The 19,602-nt window shown below is 40.3% G+C and overlaps 1 protein-coding gene across 1 annotated transcript in view; it reads right to left on the reverse strand.

The window, feature by feature from the left end:
• LOC310926492 (tensin-3-like) overlaps positions 1-18,275 on the reverse strand; it is a gene marked incomplete at its 5' end in the record, with an annotated part of 57,013 nt that extends 38,738 nt beyond the window's left edge. Inside the window, 11 exons of the mRNA XM_083888636.1 lie at positions 4,931-5,038; positions 6,265-6,330; positions 7,260-7,389; positions 8,129-8,204; positions 8,296-8,356; positions 9,164-9,276; positions 13,710-13,793; positions 16,439-16,503; positions 16,622-16,744; positions 17,305-17,355; positions 18,126-18,275. Of these exons, the coding sequence (XP_083744762.1) occupies positions 4,931-5,038; positions 6,265-6,330; positions 7,260-7,389; positions 8,129-8,204; positions 8,296-8,356; positions 9,164-9,276; positions 13,710-13,793; positions 16,439-16,503; positions 16,622-16,744; positions 17,305-17,355; positions 18,126-18,275 (1,027 nt within the window). The remainder of the gene's footprint in view (positions 1-4,930; positions 5,039-6,264; positions 6,331-7,259; positions 7,390-8,128; positions 8,205-8,295; positions 8,357-9,163; positions 9,277-13,709; positions 13,794-16,438; positions 16,504-16,621; positions 16,745-17,304; positions 17,356-18,125) is intronic.
• Positions 18,276-19,602: the final 1,327 nt, after the last annotated feature.

Consider the following 19,602-nt stretch of genomic DNA (forward strand, 5'->3'; position numbering starts at 1 on the left):
ACAGGACATCAGGTCAGATCAGATGAGACTGCAGCGATACAGAACACTTCATACCACAGCTCTGATCTGAAGTCCAGCCAGAAAATAAGAGTGAAATACCAGACACCTCACAGCTGCTCACACACACACACACACACACACTCATACACAGACAGAGAATACTTATAAACACACACTCACACGTAAACAGGGAGAAAGACAAATAAAAGCAGCTTACTTTTCTTAAAGCGTCAGTCAGGAGTTAACTTTCACTGTTCCCTCTGCGGACGAGCAACAGGATGGAAATGCAGGCAGAGAGGGAGGAAAAGAGAAGCAGATGACAAGCAGAGGAGGAAAGGGGAGGAGGAGGAGGAGGAGGAGGAGGAGGAGGAGGACTGAATGGACAGGGGTGAGGAGAAAGAGAGATGAGGGAAGACTGGAAAGATTCAGCTATAAGTTGAAGTCTGTGCTGTCGTCCTCCCTCTCTCTGAGGCTGCCACAGGAAGACAAGCAGAGAACATTCTTTCTCTTAAGGTGCTAACAGAACCCCCCTCTCTCCTCCCTCAACTTCCCTACTCTTACCCTCTCTCATGTCACTCCTGTACTCCTTCCTTTCCTGTTCCACGAAAATCCCCGCCTTTGCCGTCACCAAGAAACAAGTATTTGCTTAGCGCCCCCCCCCCCCCCCCCCTCTCTCTCTCTCTCTCCTTAAATTTACCACCCACCCACCGTCCATCACCCCCTCCCTCCTCCCTCCTCCTGCATCCTGTCCAGGGCTGACACAGGTAAGTAATCCTGCAGAGAGAGTGTGTGCACTCATGCATTTTCATGTCAAAGGGGAAAAATCCGCAGCAGAAGGAAACTGGAGGGTGGATCATTCACCGAGCCTCTCTCACACACACACACACAGAGCGGTCTCACAGCTATTGTTGTCAGGACGCTGCACTGACTTCCATGTATTTGGACAGCCCTTAACTTAAAGCCTGATCCCTTAACCTTAAAGCTGCAGTGCGTAGAACTTCTTTTAAATGTAAACAACACCAGAGTCTCTCATGCGATTCTCACACGGTTTAAGTGAATTTGCATCTTTTTTTTTGGGGCGTTTCCGCATAGACAGCGAACACAGAATCAGAATACTTTTATTATCCCGGAGGAAATTGTTTTGTTATAAAAAATGTATTAATTTAAGAGCACCAAAGACAAAAAAATGAAGATTAAAATTAAAATAGCACAAAAACCTTGCTTAAAAAACATGTACAACGTGTAGATTTCATACACAAATTGCGATGTTATTCATTGCCTTGCCTAGTCTGAAAAGACGCGAGATATCACAAGAGCGCGTCCTGTCTTTGTGATTGTTCCGCACAGACAGTCGGCTGCACTGCACATCCACAGCTCGTCCTTGTCTTTGACTCGTCCTTGTTTATGTTCACTGTGTGTGTCTGTAAATACAGTTAGCTGGATCTCACTCAGAATTGTGCTTTTCTTTCTCGTAAAGTGTTATGGTTTATGACAGAAAGTCAGTAGATTTGTCGAGCGTGGTCGTCGCTAAATATACACGCGAAAACGAATGTTGTGTTCAACTTGCAAAGCTTTAGTTATGTCCAACAATGTAAACAAATGCTAATTGAAAACATTTTATCATGTATGAATAATCAAATAAAACTAGTGCTGGGCACTAGGTTAACGTGGAAAAAGACGCGCTAATGCAGCTAGCTCCATTAGCCGCATTAGCTCCTTCAGCGCCGTTAGCGCTCCTACAGTGGAACTGGAGCGGTCTGTTTTGTAAACAAAAAGAGCAGCGCTACAAATAACCAGCGTACCTGTGTACTGCGTATGTGTGCCTCTGTTTTTAAAGTTTAGCGTTACTTTAGAGACTCATTTTAACGATTGGGAGTCACGTAAACATAACGTCACACGCGTCTTTTTCCGGTCAGTCGTCATGGAAACACGTCATGTGTTCACGTTGACGCCATTAACCGCGCTAACCAGCACTAAATAAAACCTTTCAAAATTGTACTTAAACACACATATATGAACCCAAAAGGATTATGTATGAAATTCACGTACAAAGACGAAAAATAAGCACATTTTTGTTATAGTTCTATTTAGTTTTATTTTAGTTTTATGTTAGTTTTCGTTCACTATAATAACCTTGGTACACACACACACACACACACACACACACACACACACACACACAGCAGCAAAAATGCACTTTAAAGCAAAAGAAGAAGAAAAGAAAAGGAGGAAAAAAAGCACAAGGACCTTGAGTTAGAGAGAGGGGAATGTAAACATGGGGGCGGACTCTGGAGAGACTTGTCTGCAAAGGAGAAGGGGGGGGGTGAAGGGCGACAAGTCGGACAAATTGCAACCTGCAACTTGAACCTGAAACACACACACACACACACACACACACACACACACAAACAGAGAGAGAGGGAGCAGGTAAAAGGAGGCAGGGAAGTGTGAGTCGGCTGAGAGGGTAAAGTAGAACCACCTGTGGTCGAAAACAACATTCTTGTCGCTAACTGGCTGCCACCCTCATTATGCTTACGTGTGTGTGTGCCAGTGGTTAAATGTATATGTGTGTGTGTGTGGTGTGTGTGTGTGTGTGTGTACAGGAAACTTTCCAGTATTTCTGTCCCCAGTGATCAGTCAGTGATGTAAATTACATGGCGGAGCAGATTTAGCAGCAGCAGCATATACTGTTACTGTGTCACAGCTGCAACAGGAACCTCAACCACAGGTGATTGTTTCAGTCGTCTGGAGCGTTGTGTGTTTTTGTGTTGTTGTTGTTGTGTTGTTGTTGTTTTCCTTTGTGTGTTAAAGGTTATTCTAACTCAATTGAACCCTCTTGAAAAAGTCAAAAACACACACACACACACACACACACACAGAGGTCCCTGGTCCTGCTGCTGCTGTCGAGGTGATTGTAGTCGGCCCTCGTTCCCAGAGAGAGGAATGTCAAAGAGGCCTTTGTGGCCTCAACAGCTGTAAGCTGTCGCACTGATGACTGGACAATTTCCCACAAGACTGAACCACAGACCAAAGAGTCCAGTCCAAACACACGATCTGACCCAGACTGGATCTGGACCAACAGAGACTGACCGGTCTAACCAGCAGCCACAGGGGCAGTCTTGGAGTCATTTTGGCCACTTGGGGGCAGAAAAACCTGATTTACTCTACAAAGCTGCTGTTCCTGACATGACAGTTTACCCATGGTTCTCAAACTGTGGTACGCGAGCTTCCTCTGGTGGAATTTTGGCCATCATGTGTAGAAAATGAACCAAATCTCACTCCATCTTAATCTCATTTCACCTCGAGTGTGTGAAGTATATGTGAGGAAGAGGATGAGGAGGATGAGAGAGTAAATCTGTCTCCATCTGTGCAGCTGACTTTGCTCAAATATTTTCTCAGGGTGGTACTTGGTATAAAAAGGATTTGAGAATCACTGATCTACACAGTCTTTTATCTACAAAGATTATCGCTGTGCGTCCCACTAAAAAACTCATGTTAAGCTGTCTGTGGGACCACACTCTTAGAAATTAGGGTTCCAAAAGAGGGCTGAGGTTCTACCTTGAACCGTTTGCTTATGAAAAACCCTACGCTAATGGTTCCAGTAAGAACCGTTTTTATCCAGAGAACACTTTAAAACCCCTTTCCTGAATAAAGGGTTTTAAAAGGGATCTTAGTGGAACCCTCGAGACTTTCTTCTCGAAAACAAAAAGTATCTCGGAATGACTTGAAATTTACCATCTTCATAGTCTGCATCGCCCTGAACAAGGATCCATTGAAAATATTTGCAAACCTCTTAAGGAATAATTTTCAGGAATTTTTGAAATTCAGGAAATTATCCGTTTGCCCTGATGGACTTTGACAGTGCAGACTTTCTTCAAAAAAACAAAAAGTATCTCAGAATGACTTGAAATTTAACATCATAATAGTCGGCATCGCCCTGAACAAGGATGCGTTGAAAATATTTGCAAATCGCTAAAGGAATAATTTTAATGAATTTTTGAAATTCAGGAAATTATCCATTTGCCCTGATGCACTTTGACAGAGAGCTGACTTTCTTCTCAAAAACAAAAAGTATCTTGGAATTACTTGAAATTTACCATCATAATAGTCGGCATCGCCCTGAACGGGGATTCGTTGAAAATATTTGCAAACCTCTTAAGGAATAATTTTCATGAATTTTTTTAATTCAGGAAATGATTCGTTTGCCCTGATGCACTTTGACAGTGAGCTGACTTTCTTCTCAAAAACAAAAAGTATCTCGGAATGACTTGAAATGTACCATCATAATAGTCGGCATCGCCCTGAACAAGGATGCGTTGAAAATATTTGCAAACCTCTGAAGGAATAATTTTAACCTCGGAATGACTTTCTTTAGGGAAAGGGTTTTTCAGAAGCAGATGGTTCCAGGTAGAACCTCAACCCTTGTAGAAGGACGCTTTTGGAACCCTAATTACTAAGAGATTAATTGATTAATAATTGCAGCCTGATGATCAAAGTGCTGAGTTAAATGATATGAACTGTGATCAGGCCTGTGATACCAACCACTCGTTATCTCAAATATGAAAATGAAACCTAAATAACCAATGATTTAATTCCCGCTTAAATTTACCAGAAGAAAAAACAGAATCCCTTGCGTTTTCTCGTGATGAATAACAAATGCTTTGTTTTTGTTATGTAATGGAAGCCAAAGGCCTGATTTGGAAGGAAAAACACTTTTGGAACTTTTGGAAATGCACCAGCTGATTACCAGCATGTGAAGATGAGATATGAAGGAGAGATTAAAGCCTGTGTGGCTTTTTTCCTCTTAGTTTGACCCACAGAAACCTGAAGGTCACTGATATGACAGCGCAAAACAAACACAGTTTTAATCTCGGGCTACACTTGAAAGAGTTCAGAAAATAAAGCGAAAGACAGAATGTCTCTGCGCTACCTTTGTGTGCAGGAGACAGAGTCTGACGGAAGGAGTCTCGTCTGACCAGAGGGTCCAGAGTGTCGTAGTCCAGCGTCACGGAGCTGCCGTTGATCCACAGCTCTCTGCCTGAGCGTGGAAATGAACAAACAGAGACGCAGACACAGAGGCAGCAGCACTTCAGTCAGGAGGAGGTGAAGCAACGACAAGACACACACACACCTACTACAGTGTGCGTGCTTGTGTGTGTGTGTGTGTGTGTGACTGCACAATAACACCAGCTGATTTTATTTCATACTTCGTTTAATGATCAATTTTGATTTCATTTTGTGACGGAATTTGTGTGTGTGGAAGTTTTTCTGGCCAAAGAGACCAAAACCTGGTCCTCATTTCCAAAGGAACTTAGGGTTAATATTTCAACTGTGGTTTAGTTAAAGTTAAGATTAAGGATAGTAACGCTGTTTCCTCAGAAGAATAGCTGTGCAAATGTGTGTGTGTGTGGGTGTGGGGGGGGGTGTGTGTGCACCATATCTGCCATCTGCATTCCTGTCAGATGTGTGTGCGTGATAACCCGTCATATTACTTCCTGTTGAAAAGGCGTGGGGTGTGTGATTGTGTGATTGTACGTGCTGAGGACCAGGACCAGGACGTGGAGGACAACAGCAGGACGTCCTCTCCTGGTGTCCAACACTGCCCCCACCTGGGGATTTGATGATGATGATGATGTGGAATGTGTTTTTTTTTTGCCAATATTCCATATATATCCATAGATATCACAATAAAAAATATTCATGATATTTCAAAGTAAAAGTCCTTGTTTTTATATGGAACAGTGTATAATCCACAATCGAACACTGAACATTGAAGACTCACTAAATATCTTTTATAATTACTATTATAGTATCATATTCTATCACCTCACTGGCAGCTGAGCCTCAGACACACACGCTGTGTTTAAATGTATTATTTATTGTAATATGATATAAAATGGATGGATTAAAACACATATTAAACACAGACGTGCCTTTAAAAATAATCCACGAAGGTTTAAGCTTTTAAATGGAATGGCAGATGACACTTTATGGCATTTTAACCCTCCCCAAAAACACTATTAATTCACATTAATTAATAGATTTTGTATAATCCTTGTTGTTACCTCCTGGTTGAACCATAATACTAATAAAAAGAAGTATGTAAACTTGAGCCCAAACTCTGTAGTAAATACTGGATGAAAGCCTGAGAGACATCTGAAGCACATTTAGATGCAGATATATTCTCTCAGAAGAGAGGTGTTGGCTCTCGCTGATAAAAAAATAAAATAAAATAACTCATTTCATGTGTGAGAGTGGGTCTACCTGTAATCTTTTCAGGACTTTCTGAAAACAGCAGCTCCACTTTTCCATCTTCTGGGAAGCGAGGATCTGGAATGTTACGAAACAGAGCAAGAGAGCGATCGGACGTGGGTTGACTTCACTTCACAGCTGCACCGCACATACAGGAGACCATCGAGGTGAGCTCAGGTTAGTTTGTACTGCAGGGCGGGAGTAGATTTATCAGTGACCGATTAGAGAGAGGTGTGCGCGCCTGCTATTCCTTATGTTGTGGGGACCTAAATCTGTTTACACAGTTACATAATGGGGTTAAATCGAGTCCCCGTCATAGCGTAAATGACTAAATTTTAAGGTGGAGACATGTTTTAAAGCTCGGCTGAGGTCAGGGTTAGGATTATGGGTCAGGGTTAGGATTATGTCAGCTGTAATTGTGGTTAAGGTTAGAGTAAGAGTCTCCAGGAGTCCCCCATTGCTCCCTGGGATTGAAAATGTTTGAAAAAAAAGTTTCACGTACAAGTTAGTACACGCGTTAATCATGTCAGGACGGTCCAAAAAGTAAAACACGACTTTGCCGTAAATCCTACATGAAGGCCGCCATTTTGGGTTGAGCGGCCATTTTTTTGGCCATTTTGACGATTTTGCACCTCTGGAACGCACCTTCAACGAACTTGTCCTAGTTATTATTTATGTTGTTATGTTAATATCTGTCTTTAGTCTATTGTCTATATTTTTTAGCTAACTGCACATCAACTATATCCAGCTCACCAGCATAAAAAATCCAGCGAAACTAACAAACCCACTAAAAACCTATTAAAACTAGCTAATTTTAAAAACAAAATGTCAGAACTAAATAAAAACAAAAACTAATGAATCCAAAACTATTATGGCCGACCAAAATCAGAGACAATGCAGTGTGAGAAGAGAGTGTGAGAGTGAGCGAGCGGATTTTACGAGCGTCTTTGAATGCATCACAGCTGAGCAGAAATATCACCATCACTCATTCTAACTCTAGTATTTACCTTCAGTGGCACAGTCCAGGTCTGACTTAAAGAATGTGAGACAGTGTCCGTGCACGAGGCCCGTGTGAAACTGGAGACGGAAGACGACGTGGCGACAGGACGAGCGGCTGTTTTTATCATAACAAACCACCTGCAAAACAGGAAATAATGACATTAATGTCACTGTCTGTGTCCAGATTCACCTCATTAACAATGTCCACAAGCAAAACTAACAATAACAGTAATGTTTAATGTTATCTTATTCAGAAATTTGATTGCAGTAATAATGTTTTTATGGTTTACTTCTATGATTTGTATATATGATTTGAATATTTTCCAATTATTTATATTCTTATCGCTTATAATAGTAATATATGTATATTTTTATGAATAATATTTTCCCACAAATCTCCGCAATTTGATATAAGCAAATAAAAACTTCCATTTGATTAAGTTTGATAGCAAATATCAGGGCTTTCGTAGATTCTGCTTCCATTACAAAAAACACTCTCAGAATGTGATTACTCTTTGTAACACACATAATGTTTTTTTGTTTTTTTTTAATGATAAATTAGTAATAATTACTTCATTTGGGTTTTATTATTTTCTTTTCAGTTTCTCCAGGAAAAACCCTTAGAAAACTATTTGTACATGCGAGACAAGTATTAATTAATAATATTAATATTAATTTGAAAATAACAGCAACATAATATTTATACAACTATATTACTGTAAACATAGCAGCTGCTCTTAGCTTAGCTCATACTAGCTCCCTCTACTGGGCTTTTTTAAACAACAATAGTAATGATTAATTCATAATAATTCAAAATTAAAGTCGATAACATAATAATATATTATAACATAATATATAATGTACACTTTTCACTCACCATGATGTCGCCTTTGAGCAGCTGAGCCGGCTCAAGCACAAAGTAGAGTCTGTCTGTCCGTCCTGCTGCTACGTGACTGCAGTGGACACAAACACATTAGTATCATTTATACAGTGTATATTTATATTATATTACATTATTTGAGTTAGTTTGTGTGTATTTCTTACTAAACTGCAGACGTGCACACAGCCTGTAGACTCTGGTAAACTCTCAGAAAGAGGCAGCATCCTGAGAGGAAACGCAGCAAGGAGACGCAATTAAAAACAACATGGACGTGTTCGCCATTTAGCTGTATCAAGCTAGCTGTAATCGATAGCTAGCTAGATAGGTAGCTAGGTAGCTAGTTAGCTATCGATAGATATAGTTAGCTAGCCGGCTAGATAGATAGATAGATAGATAGATAGATAGATAGATAGATAGATAGATAGATAGATAGATAGATAGATAGATAGATAGATAGATAGATAGATAGATAGATAGATAGATAGATAGATAGATAGATAGATAATCCTTATATTTATTTAAAATTTGTATTTTGTATGTTCTTTTAAACTGATTTATGTTTTTACTCTTGCTTTAATTCATCTGTTAGACCGTTTCATTTTTTAAAGTTGTTAAATTTAGTTTCGCTCTTTAATTATACCCCCTTGTCTCACTGAAAGCAACATCTTTATTTTATTTGGACAAATGTTATTTCTTCCTTTGAATATTATTACTGCTGTTTTAAACTGAGTCGGAACTGGAAATTTTAGATTTCTAGTTGAATATTTTACCTGTCTCCATTAGAGATTTACGCTGTCATTTGTCAGGGAAACAAGAGAATAATGGTGTCACTTCCATGACCAAAAGTTGTTTTTGACGATGATTTTAAAAACATTACGCACTGATAATGTGAATTGATCATGCACAGTGTGACTGTAGCTGTATAATGACTTGGAAAGGAGTGATACATGCAGGATTGAGGCTGTTATTAATCTGCTTCATTCCCTGTAATTCATATCAGACTGTCCAGCTGCTGCTGCTGCTGCTGCTAACCTCCATCTGGTCTTATTTTGGGAATTCCGTGAAGCACCACGCAGAGGAGGAACGTCGGCGACTGGCTCATCCTCAGTCCTCCTTTCAACATGCTCCCCACCATCCACACATACCTGGAGAACACAAACAAACACATCGATGAGGGTGGCGCACATGGAGGCATAGTGGCTTGCACTGTTGCCTCACAGCAAGAAGGTCACCAGTTTGACCGAGGCCCTCTCTGTGTATTCTTTCTTGTTTGTTCTCTGCTTGTCCGTCTCTGTATGCAGAGGCGATTCTAGAGTCTGTAGGGGCCCTAAGCAAAATTTCCCAGGGGGCCCCTTCCTTCCAACCAGTGTTCATCACCATTATGTTACAAATAATCTGACACCAACAAAAAATATATGAGTTCAAAATAAAAAATGTTTTTGATATGAATGAAATAACATGGAGAAACCTTGTGGAAAGAATGGAAAGAGCAATAAAATAAACTTGGTAAAAAATACATTACACTGTAAAGAACCCATATTATAAAACAATATGAATATATAGAACAATAAAATACTGTAAATAACTGGAAAAAAACATATATAAATTGAGTAAAAGATATGCATTACACTGTAAATAATCCTCTTCATTTTCAAATTGCAGAACAATAACTTCACACAGGTTAAAGTGAGGTGGGGCCCCTTTAGGGAGGTTTCCTACTGAGATGTCATTGCAAATTGGCCATTGTTTTTTAAGGGGGACGAGGAGGCGGCTGGTCACTGCACATTTCAATAAAAACAGCCCTCAGGCTCCGAGTGTCGGTGGCCCCCAGGGATTAAAATTAACACCGTCCCGGGGACGTCATTAATTGTCATCGGGACGATCAATATTCTCTCTCGGGACGACCACGGGACGAAAGAGAATTTTGACTGACTAAATTTTTCTGTTTAAGTTTTCAACACTTTCTGTGAACCAGAACGGGTTCGTGGTCGGTGGGAAATACTTATGTGAAAAGGTAAATGTCTGCGCGCTCATGTTTGTGTTGTTCAGTGAGACGCAGAAACTTACGGTGGCCGACAGGGGCAAAAGCACTGCAAACCCCAAAACACCAGCAAATGAGAAAACACCGGCAAACAAGAAAACACCGGCAAGTAACAAAACGCCAGCAAGTAACAAAATGCCAGCAAATAGAAAACACCAGCAAATAAGAAAACACCAGCAAATAAGAAAACGCCAGCAAATAAGAAAACACCAGCAAGTAACAAAACGCCAGCAAATAAGAAAACACCAGCAAGTAACAAAACGCCAGCAAATAACAAAACGCCAGCAAGTAACAAAACGCCAGCAAATAACAAAACGCCAGCAAGTAACAAAACGCCAGCCAATAAGAAAACACCAGCAAGTAAGAAAACACCAGCAAGTAACAAAACACCGGCAAGTTACAAAACACCGGCAAGTAAGAAAACACCAGCAAGTAACAAAACGCCAGCAAATAGAAAACACCAGCAAATAAGAAAACACCAGCAAATAAGAAAACGCCAGCAAATAAGAAAACACCAGCAAGTAACAAAACGCCAGCAAGTAACAAAACGCCAGCAAATAACAAAACGCCAGCAAGTAACAAAACGCCAGCCAATAAGAAAACACCAGCAAGTAAGAAAACACCAGCAAGTAAGAAAACACCGGCAAGTTACAAAACACCAGCAAGTAAGAAAACACCAGCAAGTAACAAAACGGAAGTGCTCCGGGTCTGTGGGGGCGCTGTCGTGCAGGTCTTCGACCAACCTGTTGACTCGCAGTGTTGGAGTAGCATCCAGCTGCAGCCCCGGAGACCAACACCCTGGCGTGACAACAACACCCTGGCGTGATAATAGTGGTTGAATGTACGGGATTTTTTTTCTAAAAACTTTATATACACACCGAAACGACGGGAGTGGTTTGACGGAAGTGATTTTTATCTTAAACAAGAACGAAGGAAGAATATAAAAGTACGTTAGCCAGTCCATATATTGAGCGCCACAGCGGGGACAACGACCGCCTCCTAACCGCCTCCCTGGAGCCCCAGAGCGGATACAACAAGCACCACATACACACACCCCCTGGAGCTCCGCTGTTATACTTTTTTCACCGTTTTACACATTTTTCACACTATTAACTAATAAAGATATCAATGTTTCTTCCCTTTACTACTACTCACTTTTTATTTGTAAAACTAACTAAACTAAATCTTAAAAATACAATTTAAAAAATTGTCATGTCATAATTTTACAATAAAGGTTTCTATTTTTTATTGTTTGAACGGTGATTATTGTTGTAAGTTTTTGTAAAACTAACTAAACAAAATCTGTCACGGAAGAGACTTGTTGGTCTCCGTGGCTTCAGCTGGGTACTATCGCAGTGTTGGGTCAAAACTTTTTTTTTTTTACAAACTTTATTTAAACTTTTCCAGTACACATATACACATATACAAAATACCTCAAAGGAAATGGATTTTCTCCAGAATTCCACAGTAAATATGGACATATGGGGCATCACTGGAAAGGTGAGAAGCTGTAGTATTCAAATCAGGTGAGACATTCAACGGGAAACCATGTTTGTCCATTAGGAGGCACTGCAAAGTCAGCAATATCCCCCTCTCAGAACTAAAAAGATATCAAAATTAGTAATGATTAAATATTAAAATGAGTAAATATTATTGAATGCTGTTCTTCTAAAGTGTTTATTTTGTGTGTTTTTAAATAATACACACAAATAGATAAATACAAGTGTTTTTATCTATTGTATGTGTATGCACCTGTACATGCTGGAAAGTATTTTTGAAAAAAAACAACAACAAAAAAAACACCCCGGGCAACAGCCGTGTGCTCTGCAGAATAGCTCGCCACCCAGTGGCCGAAACTTGCATTGGCAACAACCGTGTGCTCTGCAGAATAGCTCGCCACCCAGTGGCCGAAACTTGCATTTTTAAGGTGGAACGGAAAATTAAAGAGAACCGGAGGCGAATGTGGTGCCAACTTCAGCATCGTTACATTAAACCACTATTATCACGCCAGGGTGTTGGTCTCCGGGGCTGCAGCTGGATGCTACTCCAACACTGCGAGTCAACAGGTTGGTCGAAGACCTGCACGACAGCGCCCCCACAGACCCGGAGCACGTGTTTTGTAACTTGCCGGTGTTTTGTAACTTGCCGGTGTTTTCTTACTTGCTGGTGTTTTCTTACTGGCTGGCGTTTTGTTATTTGCTGGTGTTTTCTTATTTGCTGGTGTTTTCTTACTGGCTGGCGTTTTGTTATTTGCTGGTGTTTTCTTATTTGCTGGTGTTTTCTTATTTGCTGGTGTTTTCTTATTTGCTGGTGTTTTCTTATTTGCTGGCGTTTTGTTACTTGCTGGCGTTTTGTTACTTGCCGGTGTTTTCTTGTTTGCCGGTGTTTTCTCATTTCCTGGTGTTTTGGGGTTTGCAGTGCGTTTGCCACTGTCGGCCACCGTAGGAAAACTGCTCCTCTCTCACTGTGCGCCGCTCGAGCCGCAGCGCGGCTGTCTGCTTTGCGCGCCCGCACTGCATGTAAACATTTCATTAATGTTAAAATGTTTGTTTCAATCACTGAATGAAGCCCCGCCAGGCTTAGCGTTGCTTGTTTATTTATTTAAAATAGATTTTTTTATGCGCAGAGAGAGAGAGAGAGATCAGCGCTCTTGGTCATTAGTTCATTTACTTATTTTTGTGTAGGTAATATATTGTCTAATATGTTTAAACTTAAATAAACTACATCTACAAGTAGTTATGTCTGGTTGTATTAGTTCATCCTGTTATTGACGTCATGCTGTCATCACCTGACAGTCTGGCTGATTTAAAGCCCCCAGATGCAGCGGATACAGCGCACACCAGATAAGCGCGTCATTGATGTCATGCGCAAATACAGATATTAGAATATTTGTGTTTTTTCAAAAGTCATTTTTGAGTAATTTTGACAGCCCTAAACAGCCTCATGCAAATCTCAATGCATGGCCCTTCTAATGACGACTACAACCCACTAAATGCAGTCACTAAATGGTGGAGTAGTGGCATTAGGTCCGGTAGACCACAGTTCTGTGACTGAGTGTGTTGGTTGTCATCTAACACAACAAATCTAGTCTGGAAATAAATATATTATTTATTATCAACATAATGTATTGTGTTTTTATTATATTATCAGTAAGTAACAACTCAAAATGTAAAAAAAGATTTTCGGGACGATTCAGGACGATTCGGGACGGTTCAAAATGTTTTTCGGGACGTTTCCGGGACGGTGGTGAAAAAAGTTAGTTTTAATCCCTGGTGGCCCCCTATCAGCTCGGGGGCCCCAAGCAGTTGCCTGCCTTGCTGTATGTTGTCCCTGCGATGGACTTGTGACCCCTGCCTTTACGCCCTATTTCGCCATATATGAGTGGACACCAGTGTGATTGACACAGTTACAGGTGATTGCCATATGTCAACATGTTTTATTCAGTAAACATTAATCTAAAGCATGACTTAAAACAGTGCATTATGAATCAAATTGCAATACGTTTCATCAACAATCTCAGTCAAGCAGCGACCTTACCGTTTCTGTGAGGGCGTCATCAGAGCCCAGAGCTTGTCGTTGTAGAACCTCCTCATGGCGAAGTGGTCGAGCGAAAGGTCTGCACTGAGGGAGAGGTGTGTTATTCAAGGAGCAGCCGAGAGGTCAAAGTTCACCTTTACTTTGACACCCTAATTGTCGGCTTGTTGTGATTTAATGCGATAATGCAGAGATTATTTTGTCGCCACCTTTCCTGCAACCTGATTGGTGAATAATTGAGGTGTTAAACAATGAGGCTTTGTGAGGTTATGTCTCTCAAACTACATTCAAACTGCATTAAATTGGTTTGAATTCACTTCATTTAAGAAGAACAATCAGCCGATGGCGGTAACATAAAACTACCTTGTAGATCTGCAGCCACTTTCAGACAGTAATGTGCCTTAAAATGAGGGGAAAATGTTGTAATTAACACAAGTTTGCATTTGGGTTTAAATCTTAAAGCGAGATTAAAACTGAAAAACCTATCTTTTTAGGCCAAAAAAATAAGATACACTTCCTTGAAAGCTTATGTTATTGTCTTGAAAAATTTTTTTGCTGCATGTGTTCTTTCTGCAGCAGCAGAAAAACCCAAACTATGTAACAGGAAAAAAACAAAATCCGATGAAATAAAACCAAAACTAGTGTTTTGTGACTAAAATAAAACATTTACTGTTTTGTAAGTGGACTGAACCAACTGTGAGATCAAACATGGCTTTGTGCACCTGCACTTACTCACGCACACACAAGGTCATCATCGGATGTTTCTCAACAGATGTTGGCCCATAAATAGAGAACAACAAACACACAAACACCCACACACACAAACTTGTTTTCACATCTTAGTGAAGACACATCTAACCTTAACCCTTACACTAACCCTAAAACCCAACTCTTAACCCTGAAAAAGCCCTTTAGTGTTGTAGGGGTCCAGACAAAATGTCCCCACAAGACGTCCATTCATCTGCAAAGCGTCAACAAAGCATGGTCACTAACCATAACCATAACCACAATTCCAATCATTCCATCTAAACTGAACAGAAGTTCCTCAGAAAACGAGATTCTGCCTCATTCAGACCAGGTTTTTGGTCTCCATGAGGTCGTTCACCTCTCACTTCATCTCACATAAAGATCTGCCTTTAATATTTGACATAGAAACCATAAAAAAAAAAAAAAAAAAATCTTCTTTAACGACATACAGAGGAACAACAAAAGAACGTCATGTTTATGACCCCGGCCTGTAAAATCAAATAACACGTCTGTGGTTCAAAGTCTGTTGAGCACAGACTCAGCCTTTATTCACTGTTAGTGCTTTTTATTCTTTTATTCTTCTGCACACACACACACACACACACACACACACACACACACACACACGTGTTATTAATTTACAGTTACATGATTCTTAAGAATAGTCATTTCCCTCACATAACATCTGGACGTGGGCCACTTCTGCTAATGATAATGGTTCGGCCCCCCGGGGGGGGACAAACGTGGCCCTGAGCCTAAAGCGACGTACGTGTTCCTGAATATCCGTGTGCAGCTGATAGAGCTGAGCTGGCTCCTGATATCAACATAAAAGACTCATAATAAGGCAATAAAAAACCAAACCTTCAAACAGTCACCTTCCTGCTAAATTAACTTCATTTCAGCTCAATTTTCACACACTGGACCTTTAATTAAGTTCCTTTGTGCAATTAATGGAGTTGTTGAGTAGCAAATTATCCAATGTTATACAAAAATGACTCATTTAGTCACTGTGTGTGCTCGTGTCTTAAAGGTACAGTGTGTAAATATTGCCTCACACTTCCCTTACGAGTGTGTTGTTGAACCTTTGTAGCCTTCACTTGGCGTTAAAACTCAAAAGAGGTAAAGTTTAGTTTGTCCATTGTGGGCTACTGTAGAAACACGGTGCTCCAAAATGAGCTGACCCTGGATATAATGTGGTGATTTTTACACTTGAAAAATGTTGGTGCCATATGTAAGAATGTGGTCAAAAACGGTTACTACATTCAAATTCAGAATACCGAGGCCTTTTAGGTTTCGTTTTCTGACGTAACTGGCAACCCGTGGTTGCTCGGCAGCTGAGACTCTCCTGACTGCAATGATTGGTAGACGGCGGTAGGTGGCGCCACATGCCAAAACATGATTTCAAAACATAAACATGATTTGCAGTCTGCAAAATATTTCTGTCTGTACTGTTGTTGTTGGTGAGTTTGTTATATGAACATTATTCCTGAGTCTCTGTGACATATTAGGAGGATTTTATGGCCAGTTGATTTAGATTTATTACATAATGCACCTTTAAGTATAGTTGTTTTATTTTCAATTTCTGCCAAATCAAAATAATATCACCAATATTTTCACACATAGGACCTTTAATATGTTTTCAGTCAGAGACAAAAACCCACATTTGTGTCACAGTAGTGGCCTATGTGATCATGTGGATGTTTGTCTTTAATCACCAACTCTTTAAGACACAAATTAGTGTGAGATGTGGAGAATAAAATGTCATTTTAAAAACTTTTGAATTCATCTGCCGGGCCACATACTTATGCTGGCGGGCCACGTTTTGGCCCACGGGCCACCAGTTTGTTACCGCTGTTATAGGGGATCAACATAACCACATCATTACACTGTGCAGGAGTATTAGGATAGCCAAAAAAAATAAGCTTTAAACCTAATTCACGAGTGGTTATTCACTATAATAACACATGCGTTAGCATCGGTGTTACCTGGCTGACATGTTGCTGTAGTGGATGTATGCGGCCACCAGGACTCCAAGTCGTCCTTTTCCTCCCTGTGGAGGACAAACAGACACAGGTTAGAGACGCATTAATTTAACGCGCAGTTCAATTTATAGAGGACGTCAGTGTCTCTGTGTGTGCAGAAGAATGCGTTACAGGCGTTAGTTTTACCCTGCAGTGAAGCACCAGGACGTGCCTCGGGTTCGTCTGGAGCCAGTTCTCCATCGTCGTGCACGCGCCGAAGATCTGATCCAAGCTGGGAGACAAGACGTCCATCCAACCTGTGTCCAAAACCTGACACACACACACACACACACACACACACTGCACTTTACTGCACACAGTGGACAACTGTTTCCACACTCTTCTTGTCAATCTTGGGTGTGATTTTTGAACTTGGAAAAAGAAAGTATGTCCACATTACACCATTTTTGTCCTCCCTCCTGCCTTCCTGTCTGCTTCAGGGTTGATTTAAAGATTTTATTGCTCGTTTTTTAAGATGACAAGATGTAAAACCAGAGGTGATGGAGTCTTTTCAGTGGCTGCTCCCAGTCTCTGGAATACTGCGGCAGCAGCAGCAAGCATTAAGACAGTGGTATAGAAAGATATAGAAGATTTGCAAGGTTTCTTGAATGCATCTTGCAGCTGCTCCTGTTATAGCAAGCATTAAGATGGTGGTAAAAGAAATTATAGAGATTTACGAGGTTTCTTGAATGCATCTTGCAGCTGCTCCTGTTATAGTTTAGCACGCTGTGAACCCCTCCATTAATTTCACTGTAGCTCTCATGAGCTGGAGTTATTGGAATATTTGAATATTGAACTAATAACGCAATCAAATAGTCACATAACTTTACCTTGTGGTTCATGTGTGTGAGTATCTCATTCCTCTGTGAGAGATTGATGAGCTGGAGAAGGAAGGAAAAATAAATAGCATGAGAATTAGAAACGTTGTATGGTTACAAAAAAAGTAGCAGCAGTTTATTTCTCTTTATGTTTACTTAAAGGTGCATTATGTAATAAATCTAAATCAACTGGCCATAAAATCCTCCTTATATGTCACAGAGACTCAGGAATAATGTTCATATAACAAACTGAACTCAACAACAAAACAGTACAGACAACATATTTGCATAAAAAAATATATTTTGCAGACTGCAAATCATGTTTATGTTTCGGAATCATGTTTTGGCATGTGGCGCCACCTACCGCTGTCTACCAATCATTGCAGTCAGTAGAGTCTCAGCTGCCAAGCAACCACGATTTGCCAGTTACGTCAGAAAACGAAAACTAAAAGACCTCGGTATTTTGAATTTGAATGTAGTAACCCTTTTTGGCCACATTCTTACATATGGCACCTTTAAATTACTCAAATTTTACTCCAAAAATTTGAATTTGATTTTTTTTTTGTATAACTGCTTATATGTGATTTCGGGAGAAGTAGTGGTACGATTACAAATGACTTGAGATCAAAGCAAAAAAAAAAATTCTAAAAATGTGAGGAAGCCTTTGTAATTCATGAGGAATGTGTGTGTGTGTGATATTTAACAGTTATTTCTCTCAGATGTGAGTATTTTTATTTGAAAGTTTTCTTCTTTTTAAGCCGTTGTACAAACTAGGTACATCAACAGCAGATGAACGGACGACCCATCAGACATCGTCTCTTCAAAGCCCTCACCATGTAGTTGTGTCCATGCTTTGACTGCAGCATGTGGATAATGTCCTGCAGGTTTGGCCTGTAGGTCTCTTCTGGACACTCGTGGGGGCAGAATAAGGTGATGATGCGCTCGGTGATGTAGGTCAGATCGATTTGGCGCGCTTCCTCCATGGCTGATCTCTGCAGTCGGTCACATGGACGCCTACAGAGTCGTAAGAAGTGAAATACAGGGTGTGACCGTGAACATTTAAGGAAGTGAGAGAGAGAGGAGAACTGTTAACCCTGGTCAGCAGATGTTTTTCCAGCGTATTTATATATGAAGTTGGAACTGGAACTGGTTTGTCCCAGACGGCAATAGTTGGGTTCAAATGCGGTCAAAACCTCATTTAATCCTTAAATCCTTTCACTGGATGTTGGGATCGAGGCCAACAACAAAAAAACAAAACTGGAAGATCTCACTCATCTCATGACCAGAGAAGACGTGATGATGAAGATGATGATGGTGAGTCAGAGAAGATTTTAAAAAAGCACAGCCTCGTGTGTTTTCAGCACAAACCCACTGAAACAAAGAATCTGACAAGGAAACTAAATCATTGCCTTTAAAGGATCAGATTCTAATGAATCGTTCATTTCGTCCAAAACAGCCAATACCACTGGAAATCATGGGGGGCAGTGTAAGTCAATAGTCCAATCAGTCAGGAGAACGACAAAGAAGAGTCTGTACGGGCAGAGGCGCAGCTTGTGAACAGGCAACTGCTTGGGGCCCCGAGCCGATAGGGGGCCCCCGACACTTGGAGCCCGAGGGCTGTCGCATCCCAGTCCCCCTTAAAAAGCAATGGGCAATTTGCAATGACATCTCAGTAGGAAACCTCCCTAAAGGACCCCACCTCAGTGAAGTTATCATTCTGGAAAATGAAGAGGATTATTTACAGTGTAATGCATATCTTTTTTACTCAGTTTATATATGTTTTTTTCAGTTATTGACAGTATTTTATTGTTCTATATATTTATATTGTTTTAAAATGTGGGTTCTTTACAGTGTAATGTATTTTTTTACGACGTTTATATAGTTTTTTAAAAGTTATTAACAGTATTTTATTGTTCTTTACATTTATATTTTCACATACTTTTTAATTGCAAGGTTTTTCCATGTTATTTCATTCATTCTGAAATTTTTTTTTATTTTGAAGTCATACATTTTTCGTTGGTGTCAGATTATTTGTAACGTAATGGTGATGAACACTGGTTGGAAGGAAGGGCCCCCTGGGAATTTTTGCCTACAGCCCCTAGAGACTCTAGAATCGCCTCTGTGTACGGGTTGTGTTCCAACAGGCTAATCGTTGTTAAACCCAAACAAACAGTTTAGCAACACGTTTACTCATTAAAAATGAGACAATACTATGTTTACAACTGATTTACAGTGAAACAAATACGAAAAACATGCTTTTAACAGTAAAAAGAAACAGCCTTCTTGGAATCCTTACTCAGCGTATGTGAA

This window comes from Microchirus variegatus, assembly GCF_963457635.1.
Source record: "Microchirus variegatus genome assembly, chromosome: 4".
NCBI classification, from domain to species: Eukaryota; Metazoa; Chordata; class Actinopteri; order Pleuronectiformes; family Soleidae; genus Microchirus; species Microchirus variegatus.